The sequence below is a fragment of the Salmo trutta genome, chromosome 12 (assembly GCF_901001165.1).
Source record: "Salmo trutta chromosome 12, fSalTru1.1, whole genome shotgun sequence".
Classification (NCBI taxonomy): domain Eukaryota; kingdom Metazoa; phylum Chordata; class Actinopteri; order Salmoniformes; family Salmonidae; genus Salmo; species Salmo trutta.
The window spans coordinates 23,591,784-23,613,003 of NC_042968.1; the positions used below are offsets into that span (position 1 = coordinate 23,591,784).

Sequence of the window (21,220 nt, forward strand, 5' to 3'; positions counted from 1 at the left end):
CAGACGTGATTCATGAAAAGTACAGTAAAAAATGGCAGAAAACATGAATCCATTAAAATGAAGATATAGTACAGCGCTGACACCCAGTGGACACAAAACAGCACAATCTGGAAGATTCCCGGCTGTTCAATTGTCATTTCAATATACCCAAATGGTAATTTATAAATTAATTACATTTAATTAATACAATTTAGAAATGAGCTAGTGTGACTGCCTTACTCTATCCCCAAATCTAAGCTTGTATTACTACATTACTTATAATCTTTGTTGTTATTGTGTCTTTATAACATACTGTATATTCAAATAGCTTGTGCCTATTGTATGCTGAAATACTTTCATACTAGATCTGTGCTCTATATCCTATATATATTTGGTGGTGATTTCTAGAGATGTGGTGTGACTGTGAGGTATAGCTTCCCAAAGAATCACAATTGATGAATTACCCTATTCTGGAAGTCTTCCAACTTCAAATGTAAACACTCTATTTGGGTCTTTGAATGAGCCATGAAAAATGCATGCATGAGCTTCCACCTCCATCTCAGAGCTAACCTGTCCTGTCAGGATATCAATAACAATATCACTCCATATGATACAGCGGCCTGTAGCCTCTCTATAGGCCAAAGTGAATGGCTACACCTTAAACTAGCTAGCCTACTAAACTGCAAAGCTGAGCACAACACAGACCCAACAGTTTGATGCCATGCTACCTGGAGCCCCAGTCACAGATAAACCTAAGGAAGAAAAAAGTCGACTCTATGCACACTCAGGGTCTTGTAATAGGCCTAACAATGATTGTATAATAGCGGCCCCACTCACCCACTGGCCCAATAGGCATAGCCCCCTAAACTGCCATGCCTCACTTTCTCTGTAGGCGGCACCGTTGTACAACCATATTGTTCGAGTTGTGCCAGGAGAGAGGCTAATTAAAAAAAACTGAGGCGGGGTCGCGCGAAGGGATTGCGTATCCTACATGTCTTGTTGAGAAGCAGTCTGAGTCTCTTCCTCTTCCACCTAGTTTTTAAGGGGCGGGGAGTACTTGGGTGTTGCCTATTTGCGTCGACCTCGACAGAGTCCAGTGGCTAAAAACATCGGATTATTTTCATTTTACAACCGTCTGGCCTTGTGTCTCTTGCCCGTTGCCTCACCGCCGAAAGGGATCAGAATACTTCAACCATGGGAGTCGAAGGCTGCACTAAATGTATCAAATACATGCTTTTCTTCTTTAACTTCATCTTCTGGGTGAGACTTTTTTCTTGTAATATAGACTTTTATCTGGCCAAGCATTTGGTTGCTTGTCTATAGGGGCAGTAACCTCTCCCCCTCTTCCTGCTAAAAATAGTTTTATTAAAAATAGATTTATTTGGTATTTTTTGTTGTTGTTGCCAAATAGGTAAACGATCTGTGGAAAACCTCACCCAAATAGGCCTGCAGATGCCGATGTAGTAGTCTTATTTATAGTTGTTTTATTTATTGTTTCATTTATTGTATTATTTTAATATTTTTATTAAAATAAAAATAGAGGTGTTGTTTTTAAATAGATCTAGACTCGTAGCCTATGCTGCCATATGGCGATATGAGGTGCGTTCTTATTTATTACGAATAGCTGTACAAGAGCAGCCATATTTGAGGGACCTACAAGAGCAGCCATATTTGAGGGACCTACAAGAGCAGCCATATTTGAGGGACCTACAAGAGCAGCCATATTTTAGGGACCTACAAGAGCAGGCATATTTTAGGGACCTACAAGAGCAGCCATATTTTAGGGACCTACAAGAGCAGGCATATTTTAGGGACCTACAAGAGCAGCCATATTTTAGGGACCGCATCGGGAACAGACCGTCATGATATGTGAAGATTCGAAATTATGTTGCTCACTAAAGTAAATAATTATATGAATAATAACCAAGTGCAGGATATGATTGATCAGAATATGACTGTGCAGGAACTAAGAACATAGTGTGTTTTTCCAGTACATAGATGGTCCGTGGTCCGTTTTCGTCTACAAATCACATTTCAGTCATTGTTTAGATTGTAATACTTCGATGTTGTCCCTCAGTAATCTCATACATACACCCATAATTTTTAGTGGTGTTTTTGCCTCCAATGAACTTGATTAAATTCTGGATTTTTTTATTTTACTAATATAGGCCCGTTAATCATTGTGAAGTTGTGTAAATCCCCTGAAATGCCTTTGCCTCTGTGATTCATTGGGTACATTTGTTTATTATGGATGAGTCATTGGGATGGAGGGAAACTTTGACTAAAAGACCACAAACATTTATGCAAACTTTTCAAAACCCAACAGATTGTCAGTATTTTTATGTCCCTGGCAAGCCAGCTAAGAACAAATCCTTATTTACAATAACGGCCTACCAAAAGGCAAAACGCCTCCTGCGGGGACGGGAGCTGGGATTAAAAATAAATTAGATATAGGACAAAACACACATCATGACAAGAGAGACAACACTACATAAAGAGAGACCTAAGACAACAACATAGCATGGCAGCAACACATGACAACACAGCGGTAGCAACACAACATGACAACAACATGGCAGCAGCACAACACATGGTACAAACATTATTGGGCACAGACAACAACACAAACTGCAAGAAGGTAGACACAACAATACATCACTCAAAGCAGTCACAACTGTCAGTAAGAGTGTCCATGATTGAGTCTTTGAATGAAGATAAAACTGTCCAGTTTGAGTGTTTGTTGCAGCTCATTCCATATTCTTCTGTCTTGAGATGTATATTTTTATTATAGGGATATGTTATTGATTGATGATTAGGCAGAAGTATTCTTAAGAGAGTGTATAGAACCACAACAATCAGAAGGACATGTATTGGTAGACCTCCAGACTATTGTTGTAAACATATCCCCAAGGCTACTTTGGGTGACCCCAGATTAGGTGAGGGCACTGAACTTGAGAAATCATTCACTGTGCCAAGACCCGCACTTGTTCATGTGGGTTGTAATGTGGGAGTGAAATTCATTGTGAGTCTTGGCTCAGTCATGAAGAAGGTTGGAAAGGATGAATTATAGTAAGGGCTGGGGTGTGGCATAGCAGTCATCTGTGGAAACTGAGAGATACTCATTTTAAGATTCATGATTGCTTAAGTGGTTGCATGGATTGATGTGTCAGGGTCTTTTGCTTGCTCAATGACCATATCCATTAGACTGGAAATGTATATCATCCATTCTCTTTTCTCTCAAGGATAATTCATCCAAAGGCTGTCATTGTAAATTAAACTAAAAGCCTTCCCCAAAGAATGTTTGATTAAGGGTTGCTACCCATGCCATTTTGCATATGTTGAACAGGTGACAAATCACTTTAAGAACAAGCTGGCAAAAAAAGAAAGATCTATCTAATTACCTTTAGTTTGAACACATCCTTTCACATGAAAACCTTTCAATCACTTTGTTCATTCCTGTGGATTGCCTTTTGAGCCGGGACACCAAGTCATTGAGATATATCAAATATAATTCTGATTTAAACAATGCCAGGGAATGTCCTCTTGTACACCCGCATTCGAAGGACAAGACTCATGGGCTTCTCAGAACATAAATCAGAGTTGAGTGGAAAGGGGCCGGTGGCTGACCCGTGGTTTACAGGATCTGTGGCTTCTGCATTTGAGCCATTCCCATCAACAGCACCAGTGCGCCAAGCATTTTACAACCCCCTGCATACAAGGCATGTGGCAGAAATAGCCCTCTCACTAGACTGCAGTAAAAAGAGCTGAGGTGCTAGGGCAGTAAGGCGGTATGTTATCTGGTCCCAGACAGATAGCAGCAAGGCATGTAGTTCTGTAGTATCAGGATACAGTTATAATACAGCAAAGGGGAAACACAGTGGGGTACTGGCACTGAGGTATACTATGTTGTGTTTGCCAGTCATAGTACAGGAAAAACATGTACTGTACTTCCTTGCACAGATAAGTGACACATTCATCTCTCGAACTCAGTGAACATGCTGAAAATGTTCTTTCCCACGCAAGAGTTGAGGGAAGTCAGATAAGCAGTTCATGATGTGTACTTGAAGATAGTAGCTGTTTTGGTGTATCATTATTTTTTTCTGTGAATTTAACTTTTTAGCTAGCATGGAAATGACATGATTAAGTTCATCGGATCGGGTTAATATAATGATATGGTTGGTTGGTCTCCCTGAGATTTTCACAAGACTCGCTTGCAAGTCACTTGGTTGGCCTCGTACCACTTTGATAATATAAATAATCATGGATTGGATTTGATTGCTCACACCTGTGTCATATCATTGTAATTACTATAGTAACAATATTGTATAAACTTTTTGTTACCTAATAATTATGTTAGTGGAATAGTGACTATTATCTGTGACAACATCTTTTTTGTAGCCTATAAAACCATCTGTAAGTAGATCTGTGCTTGATCAGTACATGGATGGGAGGAGGCAATGGAAAGAAGCACTGTACTTGGGATAGAAGCATGGAATACTTTCCAAACTGTTTAACATCCTACAGTGGAATCTTGCCACAGAAACCACACAGAGAATCAAACACAGTGGACTATAGGGCTTTGGTGTCCAGATAGGAAAAGGAGTCTGAAGTTCCCTTCTTCATTGAGACCCCCTGGCGCGAAAGCAAACTAATGACTGTGCACTGACACATGCTACCTCTGTTATTTTCCCCATGCAGCCACCTGTCTCTGCAGGTTGCTCTCAGGCCAGCATGTTGGAAAGGCAGGGGAAACTAAATGTGAGGGAGGGAGGGGAGTCATACTGTGTCTACAGTAGATATCAGAGCAGCCCTTTGCCCATACTGGGAACAGCAACAGCTGACAGGGGTGAGGGAAGTCACCCGAAAGAGGAGGGTGACAATAAGGCTGCAGAGAACTGGCATGCCTTCCCAGTCACTGGACTTCATTTCTGTCCACTGTTCTTATTCATATTTCTTTCCCTAGCAACACCTAAGGATTTTGTATTTAGCTTTATATATTATGGAACCGTTAGGCCTCAGTATAGAATTTGGAAATAAGTATGGACTCTTTCCATTTGTGAGAAGAAAAAAAGTTAATAACAAGTTTATATTAAACATTGTATGATACAGTATCGTATTAATGTAATTTATGTACACTATACTGTGTCTCGGGGTCTGTGTCTTTCAAGTACTAGATACAGTATATTCATGTCCAAATTACAGAAATCCCAAAAGAGACGACTGTTCAGATGTCTCTCTTGGCTGCTCCAGAATGCAACTGTTCAGGAGCCTCACCCTTTGGCAGGCTGCAGTGTTGATCTTGTTGCCAGGCAGCAGCGAGCCTCAGCAGTGGAATGGACCTTGCTGAGGGAGATGGGGAGGAGAGAAGAGCAGAGAGGCTGGGTAGGGGAGGCTATTTTCAGGCAGAATTTCTGATAGTCTCCATGAATGAACTCAACCAGAGGGATCATGATTATTATACAGCTAACTTAGGTTAAGTCTTAACATATTCCTGCTGTGAAGATATGGGTTAGATGTATTACATTTCACTAACCTAGTAAACCTTTTTGGAGTTAAGTCCAGTTAGATGGATTTTACCAACCGCAGGGCAGAGGTACAGTAGTAGTTTGTAGAGACACTGACTCCAGGTACAGGAAGCCTTAGTGAAAGCTCTCTTCCTCTAAAGCATTACAGCCACCACCCCACCGTCAGAGAAGGTGGGGTGGTGATCTCTTCCAGTGTTCTGTGTTGTTATGCAGCTGTTAACAGATGTGGCTGTGCTTTCATATCATAAGGTAGGGCAGGGGACTAACAGGACTCTGGGGGAGTGGGTGGCTGGGTGGGCAGAGCCTCCTTTGTCCTCCACTTGTCTGGGCATTCGTTAGTCAGAGTTGTGCTGCCTGTGTTTGTTGGGACTGCGGCAGAAGCAGTGCTGTGTAGATGAATTACGTAACACCAACGCTCCCCATCCTAATAGCAACCGTAAAGATCTGTCAACACCAATCCACTCTTGGCGAACCCCAGCTGCTATACTGCTGAATAGAATCAAAAATGTATGCAGAAATGTATGCAGATCCCCAGCTGCTATACTGCTGAATAGAATAAAACATGTATGCAGAAATGAATCTTTGAATAAGGCCTCACTTTCCCCACTTCTTCTGTCCTCCTATGTTCAGCTCTGTGCAGTTTCTGGAGAGGCACCAGACAGGGGGCCAAGAAGTCCCCCATTCTCAGAGCCAAAATGGAGGCTATGGTAGAAAAGAATTCACTGTTCATCCAAACTCAGGGAGAAACCAGACACTGCTGAAATAGAAACCTGGGCTGTATAAAAGTTCAGTCAGTTTTGGTAAAGCATGGAGTCACAGGGATTCCACTATTGACTCCTACGTTGGCATAGAGATTAGCCAGAGACACTGTTGCTTTAGAGAAGAGGGTGGTGGAAGTGACGATGTTCAGTCTGCAAAGAACATGAACAACACTGAAGTTCTATTCGCTACACCTAACAAAAGAAGACTTCAAAGTGAATTTTGCAAGGTAAATTAATGTTGGTTCTTCTATGTGAGTGCATTTGTCTAACTCTTTCAATTTTCTCATTCCCTCTCTTCTGTCCAGCTCGCTGGAGGTGTGGTCCTGGGCGTGGCTCTGTGGCTTCGACATGACAGCCACACCAGCAGCCTGCTAGAGTTGAAGTTTGACGGCCAACAAGCACCAACCACCTTCTTAAACAGTAAGTACTTTAACACTCTCCCTCCTTGTCTTCAGACTATACTGTACCATGCATTTAACATGGTGAATATGTGTGTTATAAACATTTTATTGATGTTCCATAAACGTGATGTTGTGAGCTGGGTTCTCTCTATTTGACACCTGGTCCATTGTGTAGTTGTCCCTGGAGTGCTCAGGGACAAGGTCAAGCAGAACAAACAGTATCCCAATGCTCCACTGATCCCTCAGTGTCTTCTAAAATGGCAGATTCCACTTCTCTACCTGTATGGCCAAAGTGATCAAACGTAATGGGAGTTCCTATAGGGTTACTTAAGTAGTTTAAGTAAATGATTAAAAATAGGGATTCATTTGATTTCTGTCAAAAGCAGGGGTGTGGGTTCATTTGGAAAATGAATGCCATCAGTGAGGAATTGTAAATTCCCTCAGTTAACCTTTTTATGAAGGGGTTTACAGAATGAAAAGTCTCCTGTGTTATCAGGAAGAATGTAGCCTATGTTGCTCACATGTTGAGCAAGAAACATGTTTTCCCAGAGAGCAGTGCAATGTTTATCCAATATATTTTAGACAACTACTACCCAAACATACCTCCAGTTTCAGAATAAAACTTGTGTATCTACCTAACATTTACAGGTATAGTATCCTAAGGTATTTTGGGAGTTTTGTTTAGTACAAGTACTGCAACAGTAGTATTGGGTTTATACCTCACAATTCACTGAAAAGTATCTTTCTTGTGGCAGTCCACTATGTATGTATTCTGGACCGAGGTTGCCAGGGATTTTCCCATTGCACTAAAAAGGGAGATCCCACCTGGTAATCGTGTTATTCTTAGTTAGCAGCTGGGTGTTATGGGCTATGACCAAGCGTTCTATAGCTGAGGTCTTTATTTCTGTCTGACAGAGGTAGTTGGTAACAACTGGACCAACAGCACCCTAAACAAGGGTCACAGCACTCTAACCCCAACTGTTCAAGTGTCACAACAGACCAGCTATATAAAACATTCTCCATCATCACCACATCCTGCGTTAAGTCATACCCATGTAACAGTATGGGTGGAATTCAAATAGAAGAAGCCATAGCAGTGTTTATGCAGTATCTCTGTTGAGAAACTGTTGCTGAGCGCACACACACATTTCTTATTCTGAAAACTGTAAACACCATTTTTATGTTGTCACTTTCATAGCCTACATAAAGGCTTTGACATGTTTTCTTGTTTTGGAGGCTTGGACAATTCTCCAGAGAGGATCAACTGTCTGTTTTTCTGACCATGACAATGATTCCACACACAAGGTGGATCAGGTTTTCAGTTTAACTATTATGTCCACTTTGATATTCTCCACTCTCACCCCCCACTACTCCTTGTCTCTCACCAGGCCTCTTTCTCTCTCTGGGTCCTCTTCCCTCCCTGTTCTTAAGAATCTTGGCATAATGCTGATCATGATTATATTTCTGACCTAATGGAAATCCCGTGGCTCTTAGAAACCAAGTTCTGTAAGAGGCAGCAAGAAACGGAGTAACTGATTGTTGTCATCACATCCTCTCTTTCCTAAGGTTACGACATTAAAATCAGTCAAAACTCTTTTCTAAGTAATTTTTGTGAATAAGACAATGATAAACAAATCCTTGTGTAGAGTTTGTGCATTTTTACACTAGGTTAATTGTTGTTTTATAAGAAACAAAAGCTCTCCATTTTATCACTGTGGTCATTCGCCTGTCATGATTAACCAGAGGTTATTGACATAGATGTTAGTAGGCTAATATTTTATCTTACTCAAGTGATATCTAACTGTATAATGCATGACATTATAATCATCTACAAGATTGTAAATTCCCAGTCATTACAAGGCATAGCTTCAAATGTAAGACAAACTTCAAGTCTTTGAATGCGACTGTCTCAACAATTAAGCGACTACGGCAAAGTGAAGACTCATTAAGATATCCTGAAATAGTCTGTTAGAGGGAGGCATTGCCCCACTCACTTTGTGCATGAATTTAAGTGTTTATGGTATTCTTCTTGTGGGAAGTGCAAGTGTGTGAAATGTTTTCAAGTAGTGCAATATTGCTAGTGGAAGTGACACTAGTAGGTCGCTCATACGCATTATCAGCTTCCATTTTGTGTGTTCCGTTGAGTGTGTTTCACACAGTCCCGGAGACTAAATGCGTCCCAAATGGCACCATACTCCCTACATAGTGTACTACTTTTGGTCAGGGCCCATCAGTAATGCAATATGAAAGGAATAGGATGCCATTTGGGCCATAGCCTGTGAAGTTGTAATAGAAGGGAAGTTTCACTGTAATGGCCTGGGCAGGCCTTGACCCATGACCTCATGGGGCTCCATGGACACAGCCCCCTTTGTCCCAGCCCAGTGGGTTGCCATCGATGGCTGGGGACAGCTGAAGGGGCTGCTCAGCCATGATAGCAATACCTGCTATGGCAAGGGTGGGCAAACTTTTGGTCTCGAGGGCCACATCGGGATTTCGAAATTCAACAGAGGGCCGTACAGAATAAACATTTTTTTTACCGATTTGTTTGTCCAAATTCATTTGCGGGCCAGAAAGACGGCAGTTATTAAAAAATATATAGGCCCATTATAATTTCTTTTAGAGGTCGACCGATTATGATTTTTCACCGCCGATGCCGATTTATTGGAGGACCAAAAAAAGCCGATTAATCGGACAATGTTTTTGTTGTTGTTGTTGTTTTTTTGTTTTTTAATATACATATTTGTAATAATGACAATTACAACAATACTGAATGAACACTTTTATTTTAACTTAATATAATACATAAATAAAATCAATTTAGTCTCAAATAAAAAATGAAACATGTTCAATTTGGTTTAAATAATGCAAAAAACAGTGTTGGAGAAGAAAGTAAAAGTGCAATATGTGCCATGTAAAAAAGTGAACGTTTAAGTTCCTTGCTCAGAACATGAGAACATATGAAAGCTGGTGGTTCCTTTTAACATGAGTCTTCAATATTCCCAGGTAAGATGTTTTAGGTTGTAGTTATTATAGGAATTATATGACTATTTCTCTCTATACCATTTGTATTTCATATACCTTTGAATATTGGATGTTCTTATAGCTACTATAGTAAAGCCAGCCTAATCTCAGGAGTTGATAGGCTTGAAGTCATAAACAGTGCTGTGCTTCAAGCATTGCTAAGAGCTGCTGGCAAACACAGGAAAGTGCTGTTTGAATGAATGCTTACGAGCCTGCTGCTGCCTACCACCGCTCAGACAGACTGCTCTATCAAATATCAAATCATATACTTAATTATAATATAATAAACACAGAAATACAAGCCTTGAGTCATTAATATGGTCAAATCTGGAAACTATAATTTCGAAAACAAAACGTTTATTCTTACAGTGAAATACGGAACCGTTCCGTATTTTATCGAACGGGTGGCATCCCTAAGTCTAAATATTGCTGTTACATTGCACAACCTTCAATGTAATGTCATAATTATGTCAAATTCTGGCAAATGAATTAGTCTTTGTTAGGAAGAATGGTCTTCACACAGTTCGCAAAAAGCCATGCGGCCCAAACTGCTGCATATACCCTGACTCTGCTTACACAGAACGCAAGAGAAGTGACACAATTTCCCCAGTTAATATTGCCTGCTAACATTAATTTATTTTAACTAAATATGCAGGTTTAAAAAAAATATACTTGTGTATTGAAAGGCATTAATGTTTATGGTTAGGTACATTGGTGCAACGACAGTGCTTTTTTTGTGAATGCGTTGTTAAATCATCACCCGTTTGGCAAAGTTGAAGTAGGCTGTGATTCGATGATAAATTAACAGGCATTGCATTGATCATATGCAACGCAGGACAAGCTAGTTAAACTAGTAATATCATCAACCATGTGTAGTGAACTAGTGATTAAGATTTATTGTTTTTTATAAGATAAGTTTAATGCTAGCTAGCAACTTAACTTGGCTCCTTGCTGCACTCGCGTAACAGGTGGTCAGCCTGCCACGCAGTCTGTGTGAGTGCAATGTAATCGGCATCCAAAAATGCAGATTACCGATTGTTATGAATACTTGAAATCGGCCCTAATTAATCGGTCAACCTCTAATTTCTATCTCGTTTTAGACATCTAACAGTGGCCTGATTGAATGGTTTGTAGTTTGTCCACCTCTGTGCAAGGGGATATCATAAGGCTATTGATCTGCTTAGTGAGAGTAGCAGTAGGAAGTACTGCAGCCTTGCTACTGTACAACTGCATCTTGATATTGGATGTATATTGTAGAAATGTTATACATTGGAAAATAAGCAACTAAGGACTCAATTTCATCGTGCTTGTCATAGCTTGAAAGATGGTGATATTGTATCGATGTTGATTCATTGGAACTTTTTGAAATAGTAGCTCTGTGTTCTGAAAGCAGCTTGCCCAGCTAGTGATTGGGAAAGTTAAGGGAGTTGTACTTGCCTATTGCACCAGTGAAGTCTGTCAGTGAGAACAGATCCAGTGTATGATGTTTGCTAGTTTGAACAATTCTGGTCCAAAGTGTAAATGTTTTATAAGACAAAGTCTGGTTATGTTCAGATGGAGCTGGGCACCTCACCACAACACACAGCATTGTATTGCAGAGAGCAAGAACCTATGTGGCGAGCACATGAGGTTAGAGAGGCACCTTTCCTTTGATCTATAACCACATTACCCACATAACCCACATGACCTTACATTACGTATCAACCCATATTGAGGGACATAGAAGGAGAGCGAATCTCAAATTAAAATAAGTGTGAATACATTTTACATTAACTGCAACCAATAAAACCACCAATTTTGGCAGGACTTGGGTGGTACTCAGGTTCCTCTCGTGCATTGTGAGATTGGACAGAGGAGAGAGGTAAGAGGGTAATTCTACTGGCCCATTAAACACTCAGTGGGAGTAAACACACGGTACTATGTCCACTTTTCTGTTGATAGATTCCAGTAAAGGCCCACCCATGAGGGGAGAAGATGCCAGAAGATGCTTATTAGCGCCACCCCTGCCCCAGGAGTCTAAATTTGCACTCCCGCTCATACCTCTCGCTACCACTTCCTGTAGATAATGTCCTTTAAGTAGAGATATTATAGAACATTAAATGAGCCTGGATGGTTAATGTAATACTGAGCTGCTTCCAGAGTCTGGACTCGGCATGTCTTAAAAATCTGGTGTTCCACCATATGACCCCCAGATGCACTCCTCTGTCATGTTCAGCTCTAGTGTAGCATCACTCACACTTCACTGTCAGATACTGTGTAGTTGGCCGTAGTTATGTGACTAGGTTGAGGACCCTGAGGAAGGCACAGTGATGCCGAAACGTTGGTAAATACCCATTAAATTACTGGGAGTTTATACATGGAGTGTGCGACTTTATTTTGATAGTTTATAGTTTATTCGCCGTTAGTCAGCACCTCCACACAAACACATTTTTCTAGGTGTGCGATAGCTCTTTTTTTAAAATCTAGGTTGAGGTTACTAACATCAGCTAGGGATTTGTCCTGCTTCTCGGGGGGCCAAACTTGTCTGCCCTATTGTATACAACACATGAAATTCCTTCCTTGTGCGGTCAACTTCCTTCATAAACGTCCTCTCTCTCCCCTAAACTTTAACTAGCTGCAACGTTCAAAATCTACATTCAGTGTTGGCCTCATGAATCATCTTCCTTGTTATCAGTCATTCATTTTATCATTCATGAATGTAGGTCAGAGGGGTAAACAGATATCACGTTAAGGAAGGAGGTAAAATGGAGGGGGAAGTGAACTTGCAGTAGAGGAAACTTCAGCCATTTAGCCTTGATTAGGCTAAAGAAGCACAATGTCCATGCAGATCTAATAAACAGTAGCCAACTGGAGCACAATCCATCCTCAGGGGATTTCCAATGATGTTGTGGATGTTTTCAGGGCATTCATTTTAACATTTCTTCTCTTCAAAGTTGATTAAGAGAAACCAAGAGACTGTAGTTATTTTTCAGCAACTGTGTTTGTATGTCCTTCAACAATTTACTCGCTTGTTTAAAAATAATCACAGCCTGCCCGTTACATAAAGTATTTTTCTCTTCAGAGCATGGTCCTTCTTGCTTTTTTTCTAAACGAAAGGAAAAAATTCCTCACCAGTCTCCCCCTCTCCTCCCTCATACTGCCCCACCCTCTTTCCCCTCTAGTCTGTTACTTTCCACTGAAGTTCAGCTTTGTCCCCATCTGTTTGTGTTTAACGTCTGTGTTACACTCTCCCTCCTCCTCTTCAGCTCTGTCTACCTCTCTCTGTCCTCCTTTCTTTTCTCTTCCTTTGATTTTGTCACTCCTCTATCCACCTCCATACCACTCTCTCTATCTTCATCTCAATCCTCTTGTTTTTCTATTGCTCTGTCCATCTCTCTCTCTTGCTCTGGTATCCTCCTCTCTCCTTTCTCTTTTCTCTTTTCCATTTATTTCCCTCATGCCTATACCTTCTCATGTGCTAGGTTCCACACAGCACATCTCTCTCTCCTGGCCCATAGACTGGGCACTCTAGCACCGTGGTGTGGAGAGCCTGATGTCATAGACTGCGCTGGTTCCAGAGCTGGTGTTGGGCCTTATGTTTCCTCTCACTCAAGGGTCTATCCCCCCCTGGCTCTGAGCCAGCTGCCTGCCCCGGGAGTTAATGAGACTAACAGCTGCATTATGCATTACAATTCACTGGCGTGCACGCACATGGACAAGCACATAGACACCTTTTCTGGATAATAATGTACTATCCAGTACCACAGTGCTGTATCAGTTTTCATGTGCATAGCCTCTACATGTTTTTCCATAGCCAAAGACACATTCAAATAGTGACATAAGCAGTGGCATTTCGGTTTGTACGAGGTAGCGGAACAGTACGGTAATTCACGTCACACCCGTACCTATTAAGTTTAGAATGTAGTCTATGGTATATTGAATTCAATTTAGTGTACATTGGAATCTAACTCCAAGTTTAGTGTTTATTACACGCAAAGAAAGTGTATCCTCCAGAGAGGCCGATAATAGTTTAAATATAACAATAACTGAAACACAATGAGGTCAGGAGTCATCCTTTTTCTAGATGATCTGGGTGTGGTCAGCACTTCTCCCTGTTTCTCATATAATTTCCATACAAGCAATGACAGGTGATGACTCAGTGGAAATCCATTGTACTGTATATCCTTGGTCATGCACCCAAGAACAATGTATGTGCTTCAAATAAACATAAGATCCATTTGAAGCATCTTGTATTCCCTATCTTTACCTGAAGGATTTAACACATATAGTACTTGACAAAGTGCAGTTTTCAGAATATTCTTCTGTGCCTGTAGTAATCAAACTTCCCTAAAGAAGTCAAATGATATGTACAAAAGGCGAAGACTGAATAGTATTCTTAGAATGGGGCCCCAGGTTTCTTCAGGGCCCTACACTCTTAGAAAAAAAGGTTCCAAAATGATTCATCGGCTATGGTCCAGGTAAAACCCTTTTGGGTTCCATGTAGAACCCTCTGTGGAAAAGGATCTACATGGAACCCAAAAGGGTTCTACCTGGAATCAAATAGGGTTCTTCAAAGGGTTCCCCTATGGGGACAGCCAAAGAACACTTTTAAGTTCTAGATAGCACCTTTTTGTCTAAGAGTGTAGGTCACCATTCATCCACTGAGAGTGAGGTCAGAGTAGAAGGTCACATCAGGGGCTCTGATGTTTGGAACCTCCTGATTAATCAACCAGCAGAAATACGGTTTACCTCAGACCAAAGCCTACATTATTTCACCATATTTGTGTTATTACACACATTATTTGTGTTCTAACATTACTTTTTTGGTAATAATAAAAACATCTAGTTTGGTTGAAATGTCCTTTTCTTCCGAATGGAAAGACTGTGTAGCCTCTGTTCACTCTTCCCTCAAATCTAGTGGTATCCAACGATGTCTTATGGTAGCAACCATGTTCTCACTAGTACACAAGTGGGTAGGACGGATGATTCAAACATTGGTCATAAGAAATCTAGACAGCTACCGTGTGTCATCAATGCCACTGCTTCCCACAGGAAAAATGTTGTTTTTGCTGCTCACCACAGGAAGCACCTGGGTCACAAAGACAAAAATGTTGATTTTCCTCTGATGCTTTTTGGATTAACTGACTGAGGCCTCCAGTCTAGTCTGCTGTTTTAGCCAACCAGTTGACTCTCAGAGCAACATTTTTTAAATTTGAAACAGATGAAAACTAATTTAAAAGGAAATAAATTGTTGATCACACATAGATTGGTAAAATGCATGAATGGATGGATATAGCTCAAACAAGTGGTAAGGAAGAAAGAAAAAAGGAAGAAAGAGCGCGAGAGAAGCGTGTGATACTGCATCAACCCACTGCTAAACATGCCAGTCACGCCCCTGTTTTGTTCTGGTGATGTCATGGTAAGGGATGGCTGAGCAGCGCTCGTAAAAAGCTCCCCATCCGTGATTCAATTCCCCCCGCCGCACAGCCACAATCAAGGAAATTGAAGGAGCACTTGGTCAGCCTCCAAGCCATCGATTTTTAAATGAGCCAGGCGAGCAGGCAGGAGAGAGGCGCTGTCCTGGCCGTCTGTTCCTTCACTGGAATATGAGGGATGGGAGAGGACGAGAATCCAATAAGCTTTGTGATTACAATATGCAGGACAAAAAAACATTCAACCAAATCGTGACCAGGCCCCTCCTTGTATCTATCAAGGACAGAGTAGAGGGATGGAATGGCAGTGTAGTCTGTGGGGCGTGGGTGGAGGTCTTAAGGATGATGGATGGGGAGAGGGAGAGATCATAGGAGACAGTGGCATACAGTACCCCTACTTAAAGCCCTGTATAGTGTTTCAAGCAAGACAAAGGGTGTGTTTTTCCCCAAGTTGGTTTATAAAAATTGGTACCGTAATACTTTGCATAAAGTCCCCATGAACTGAATTTATCTGAGAGATATAGAGAAAGGTTGCAGAAAGAGAAAGGGGACAAGAAAGAGAAGAGGCCTGTAGACTAAAGCATAAAGAAATATCTTTCTTGAGCTAAAAAGTGACATATTGTCTGTGGTTAGTGAGTCATTTCTACCCCGGGCTGCATTCACTGTTCAGCCAATAAAAGGGTGCCGCACAGATTCACCGCACAGATTCACCAGACAGCTCACTTCACACCAACCCTATCTTCTCGGAACTACTGTCCCCGCAAAACTTTAGGGCTATCGTCACGGAAACAGCAGTGAACAATAATGTTACGTGCCTTGGGAAGCGGTGGCTCAGGCAACTGTTGCTCTGGACCACATGCTAAAGTCTGATGAGGTCACAGGAAGAGAGGGGAAGAAAGAAGAATTGTGGGTCAGAACAAAAGATAATTAACCAATCAGCATTCAGGATTGGACCCACCTGTTGTATAATATCACCTATCCCCCTGATTGACATTCAGTGTGAGGCCCTAGGCAATATATGGTCTTATGCATAGTTGGACTATTTCTAAGTGCATGTTTTATGATTGAATTTATGGGTGAAATCAGTCCAGCACACCAAGGTCAGCAGAGCTACCATGGGTTTCCATGGTTACCATGCTAGCCCTGTCTGAGCATCTGATGGATGAAAACAAGGCATGATGGGAGGGGCTAATGAAATCTGACCACACCAAGGAGCTGTAAAAACAAAACATTGCACAGCCTGGCGAGAGACGACTTTGATATATTATAAACCTTTCAACTGAAAACAAAATATCCTTCCCCACTCCTGCATTCTCTTCAATTCTTATGCCATATGTTCTTCATAAGAATAACATTTGTCTACAATGTTTGGATGAGTCTTGACATTAGACATGAATGCTTATTGCATTGGATTGAGAGCCAAGCACCTTGTGTAATATAACCGCAAAGTTCCCATATTTAGGCAGAATTAAAACATGCTAAACCAAATAAATAACACCAACTCATGCCACCTGGTGGTAGTTAAGATGACTGCACTCATCATAAGGTAGAAGACACAACACACTAGCAATGTTCTGCAGAATATTAACTATTGACTAAGTTGTCTTTGTTTATTCTCTCTCCATCTCTATTTTAGGTGTTCACATCCTGATCGCTGTTGGCGCAGTGATGATGGTTGTCGGGTTCCTCGGCTGCTATGGTGCCATTCAGGAGTCTCAGTGTCTTCTTGGAACAGTGAGTCATACAGACAGAGCACCATGCACCAAAGAATCTAGCCAGCCCATTCCCGGCTATCCCCTAAATTGGCCACTGAATGAATGACTTTGTTTTCCTCCAGTTCTTTGCCTGCTTGGTGATCCTGTTTGCTTGTGAGGTGGCAGCTGGAATCTTTGGATTCATGCACAAAGATTCGGTGAGGAAACATACTAACTCTGATCTTACACACACAGAAACACATTGCACACTTACACAAAAACAAAATATATGTTGAAACACACAGTGTATTATACAGTACTATATGATAGAGTTAAAAGCCATTTGATAATGTCATAGTGTGGTCATGACAAAGTAACTGAGGGCGGAATAACTACATTCAGTTATTCCTTCGGAGTTCCATATCTGTCATAACCTGACCAGACACATTCTGTCCTTTTGGTTGTAGATTTCCAAAGAGCTGATTACCTTCTATGACAATGTGTACGAGAACTCTGTAGCAACCACTTTAACAGACCAGGACAAGGACAAGAAACAGGCTGCCGCTGCTGTGCTGAAGGTCTTCCATGAGACGGTAAGTCAAGCTCATACTTAAACTAAAAGCATAACTGTCCAAAACTCACTTGTAAGTTGATTTCAACACACAGCAAAGTGAATCTCATATCAACATCCAGACACACATCTCACTAATATAACTCCACTAACACGTGCCTTTTTCTTTTAGTTGGAATGCTGTGGTAGGGGCATCAGCAACCCGTTCACTACGTTAATCACCCAAGGTTTTACAGACATCTGCCCCAAGTCAGTCGCCGCTTCCACTACAGTAAGTACTCTAAGGCCAACTATGAGGACAATACAGAATGTTGGTTATATAGTGCATAAACCACAAAGTACAATTTCGACTCAAATGTGTTCTTTTGTTTGACAGGACTGTCATGGAAAAATCAGGGAGCTCTTTACCGAGAAGGTTTACCTGATTGGCATCGCTGCCCTGATAGTTGCTATTATTATGGTGAGTATTATGAAAGAGAGTATGTAGCTTGTGTGGAAGTGTAACTCATACAAGATAAACGATCCTTGGTCTCTCTATGAAGAAACCCATAATGCCCCTCTCATTTCTTTGTTCTCTCCTGTCAGATCTTTGAGATGACCTTTAGTATGGTCCTGTGCTGTGGGATCCGCAACAGCCCGGTGTACTAAAGTCCAAGGGGAAGAAGCAAGGGCTAGTGACCTCTGGAGATACTAGCCAATGACTGAAGGAAAATATTTATCTTCCTTTATTTTGTTTTTATAGCCTGTCACTTCCTCAAATAGTTGCTTGCCAATTTTGTCAGTTGTACAAGATCAAAAATGCATCTTCTCACACAGTTTTTGATAATACAGTACCAACTATTCTTGTCTGTCACAGATAGCTGTTCAGTATTTTGACTAATGTCAGTCTGTACAAAATGTTGAGGTTTACATTGGCATGGCTTTTAAACACACACGCACACACATGAATACAGATCCTGGAATTCTCGTGTTAATTGTGAAGTATTGCCATATGCCATGCTGGAGTCCAAAACATTGTATTCTGTTGGTTTATCAATCTCTTTTCAAATGTATATGTATAAACTGTATATATATGCAGTGCTTTATGACTGTCAAGCATGGGTAATGTATTGAATCCCTTCTCCCCACAATTTTCTGCACTCACTGCTTGTCTGCCTGAGTTTTCTCCATAGAGAACAACCACTAACAGTGAATGGATACTATTGATTTGTCTGTCCCGTCTAAAACCAAGATAATAGAAGTGATAGTTTGTGCTGTGCTTTTATAACACCTACCAATCCAAGCCATAAAGAGACCCCATGCCTCCAAGCCTTATGAGTGGAATATCCCATCCTCCCCAACAACACCTTGTTCCTGTTAAACTACATTGAATGTCCTGTCCTTAACCTATTGCTGTGTACTATGCATACCTACAGAAACCTTACCTCTTGGGGTCCTAAGCTGGCGCAGCGGTAAAACGCACTGCACCGCAGTGCTGAGGCGCCACTACAGCATGGGGTTTGATCCCAGACTGTCACAACCGGCCGTGACCGGGAGCCCCATAGGACGGCGCACAATTGGCCCAGTGCCGTTCGGGGTAGGGGAAGGTTTGGCTGGTGGGGCTTTCCTTGGCTCATCTTGCTGTAGCGACTCCTTGTGACTGGTCTTTACGCCTGCAAGCTGACTCCAGTCATCAGTCGAACGGCGTTTCCTCCGACACATTGGTGCGGCTGACATCCGGGTTAAGAGAGCAGTGTGATAAGAAGTAGGCAGCCAGATGGGTCATGTTTCGGAGGACACATGACTCAACCTTCACCTCTCCTGAGCCCGTTGCAGAGATGAGCCAAAGGACCTAATACGGGGTAAAAAATACGCTTGTGGCCATACCACCCTGAATGTCGGGCCTGGTTAGTACTGGGACGGCAGACCGCCTGGGAATACCAGGTGCCATAAACGCAAAAAAAAAAAAAAAAATGTCACCTCTTCAGCCATTCAGACAAATCTAGTTTATTTTCAAAGAATCCTTTTTACCCCTGCTTGTTATACTCTGACAGTCAAACATCTTATTATGCTGGGACTTGCCGGACAATGTTGTATCTGTGCTGTATGATGATACTGTATAATACCACTGACCATGCGGTTATGAGAGGTTGAGTTTGTGTGTCAGGAAGTCCAATACTGGCCATGTAAACAAGTCAAGTCCACAACCAACCAACCACTAGGGGGTAGACCTGTTGTGATGCTTCATGGTATTCCATGGCTATGGTTCCAAAGCCAGGGGGAGCTCTTGTCATACGTTCTTGCTCCACTGTGACTAGGGTTGCCTGCTCAACTGCAAAGCACTTCTCAACCGGTTCCATTTCAATCTTCAGCTTCCCTTCAGAGTTTACAGATTTGAATCTGATTTATTAGAGGGCGAGGTGGAGCTATCACCCTATTATCTACACCTATCCAGTCCTTATAGATCTGTTAACACGGAAGGGGTAGAGGCTAGGGACTGAAGTGGAACCAGGCCCTTAACATTCACCTATATACACACATAAGCACTTAAACACTCACACATACTCACTCCATCATCATTTGTGTAGTCCTACATAATAGACTGTACGGCTTTCTAAGCCAACCAAAACCTAGTCTTGTTAACACATAATGCCTATGCTGATATATGGTTAAGTGTCTTGTAACATGTACAGCTATATATTATTGTACTAATGACCATGTAAAGACAATGTAGCTATGCCTTTCATTGTGATATTTTGTCTGGTACGTTGTCAAAAGAAAAATGTGTGTCAGCTTCAGTGGCAGTGTGCAGGACTGAGAAATCAGTTGAGTTACTAAAGGTTGGGAAGATTAGCATCATGGCTGTATATGCTGTACAACACAAAGGTGAAGAGCAATGCCAGCGAAAGAGTATCTCTCTTTAGTATCTATGTCACTGCCCTACTGTAAAAACACTATACACAATGTAGTGACTGAGACGCAATAGCCCACTGCTGCTCAAATCTGTGCCCTTTCTCTCCTGTTTTAGATTTTGATTTGGTTTTGTTGCCCAAGTATTAAGGGATTAAATGTATTTTACAAATAATAAAGGAATAACCTGTCTTTTTCACATCTTATATAGTACACGAGTTGATGTTAAAATCCTTAACATATCCTTGACAGGTAGGCCCTATGTGGCAGTGTTTTCTATTCTAGGCTAGAGAGGAAAGTTTTAAACCAGGGTTTTTTTTCTTCACCCTAATTCCATAAAAATATATTTCCCAAATTTCAAAGTTACCTAATTATATTTATATAGAGAAAAACTATGGATTCAAAAGTCAGCACCATTGGTCGTAATTTGTATTTGGTCAGCAGGTTTAGACAGGAAATCAAGATATGATCAAACTCTGTAAGGAGAAAATAAATGCAACATCAACAAAAATATAATACATATAAATATGTCAAATATCCCAGAAATGTTCTATAAAAAATTTTTGCACACGTTTCTTTACATCCCTATCAGTGAGCATGTCACGATTGCTAGGAGTGGTGGTAGGAGTCAGGCGCAGAGAGCAGAGGTAAGAAAAATGAGTTTTATTTTTCTCTGGTTTGACAACGGTCGACGTCAACACAACAGGCGTGAGAACTACGTGCCCAACCCATACACAACGGGTCCACAGTTCGGAAAGAAAATAACTCGAGCAGATTGCCAGCACATCCAAAAAAAAGCACACTGACGAAAATAATCCCGCACAAACCTGGGCGGGCTAAACAGGCTTAAATAACCACAAATCAAGATACACAAATAAGGAACAGGTGCAAACAATAAGACATACCAACCGAAAAGGAAAAAGGGATCAGCGGCGGCTAGTAGGCCGGTGACGACGACCGCCGAGCGC

General features: G+C 41.4%; 1 protein-coding gene across 1 annotated transcript; it reads left to right on the forward strand.

Annotated features, from left to right (window-relative positions):
• Nucleotides 1-982: 982 nt before the first annotated feature.
• On the forward strand, nucleotides 983-20,458 carry cd81a (CD81 molecule a). Its single transcript, XM_029767647.1, has 8 exons — nucleotides 983-1,239; nucleotides 6,571-6,685; nucleotides 16,735-16,832; nucleotides 16,936-17,010; nucleotides 17,260-17,385; nucleotides 17,536-17,634; nucleotides 17,740-17,823; nucleotides 17,949-20,458. The coding sequence occupies exons 1-8, from the start codon at nucleotides 1,174-1,176 to the stop codon at nucleotides 18,009-18,011; spliced, it is 726 nt and encodes a 241-aa protein (XP_029623507.1). The 5' UTR covers nucleotides 983-1,173; the 3' UTR covers nucleotides 18,012-20,458.
• The last annotated feature ends 762 nt before the right edge of the window (nucleotides 20,459-21,220 follow it).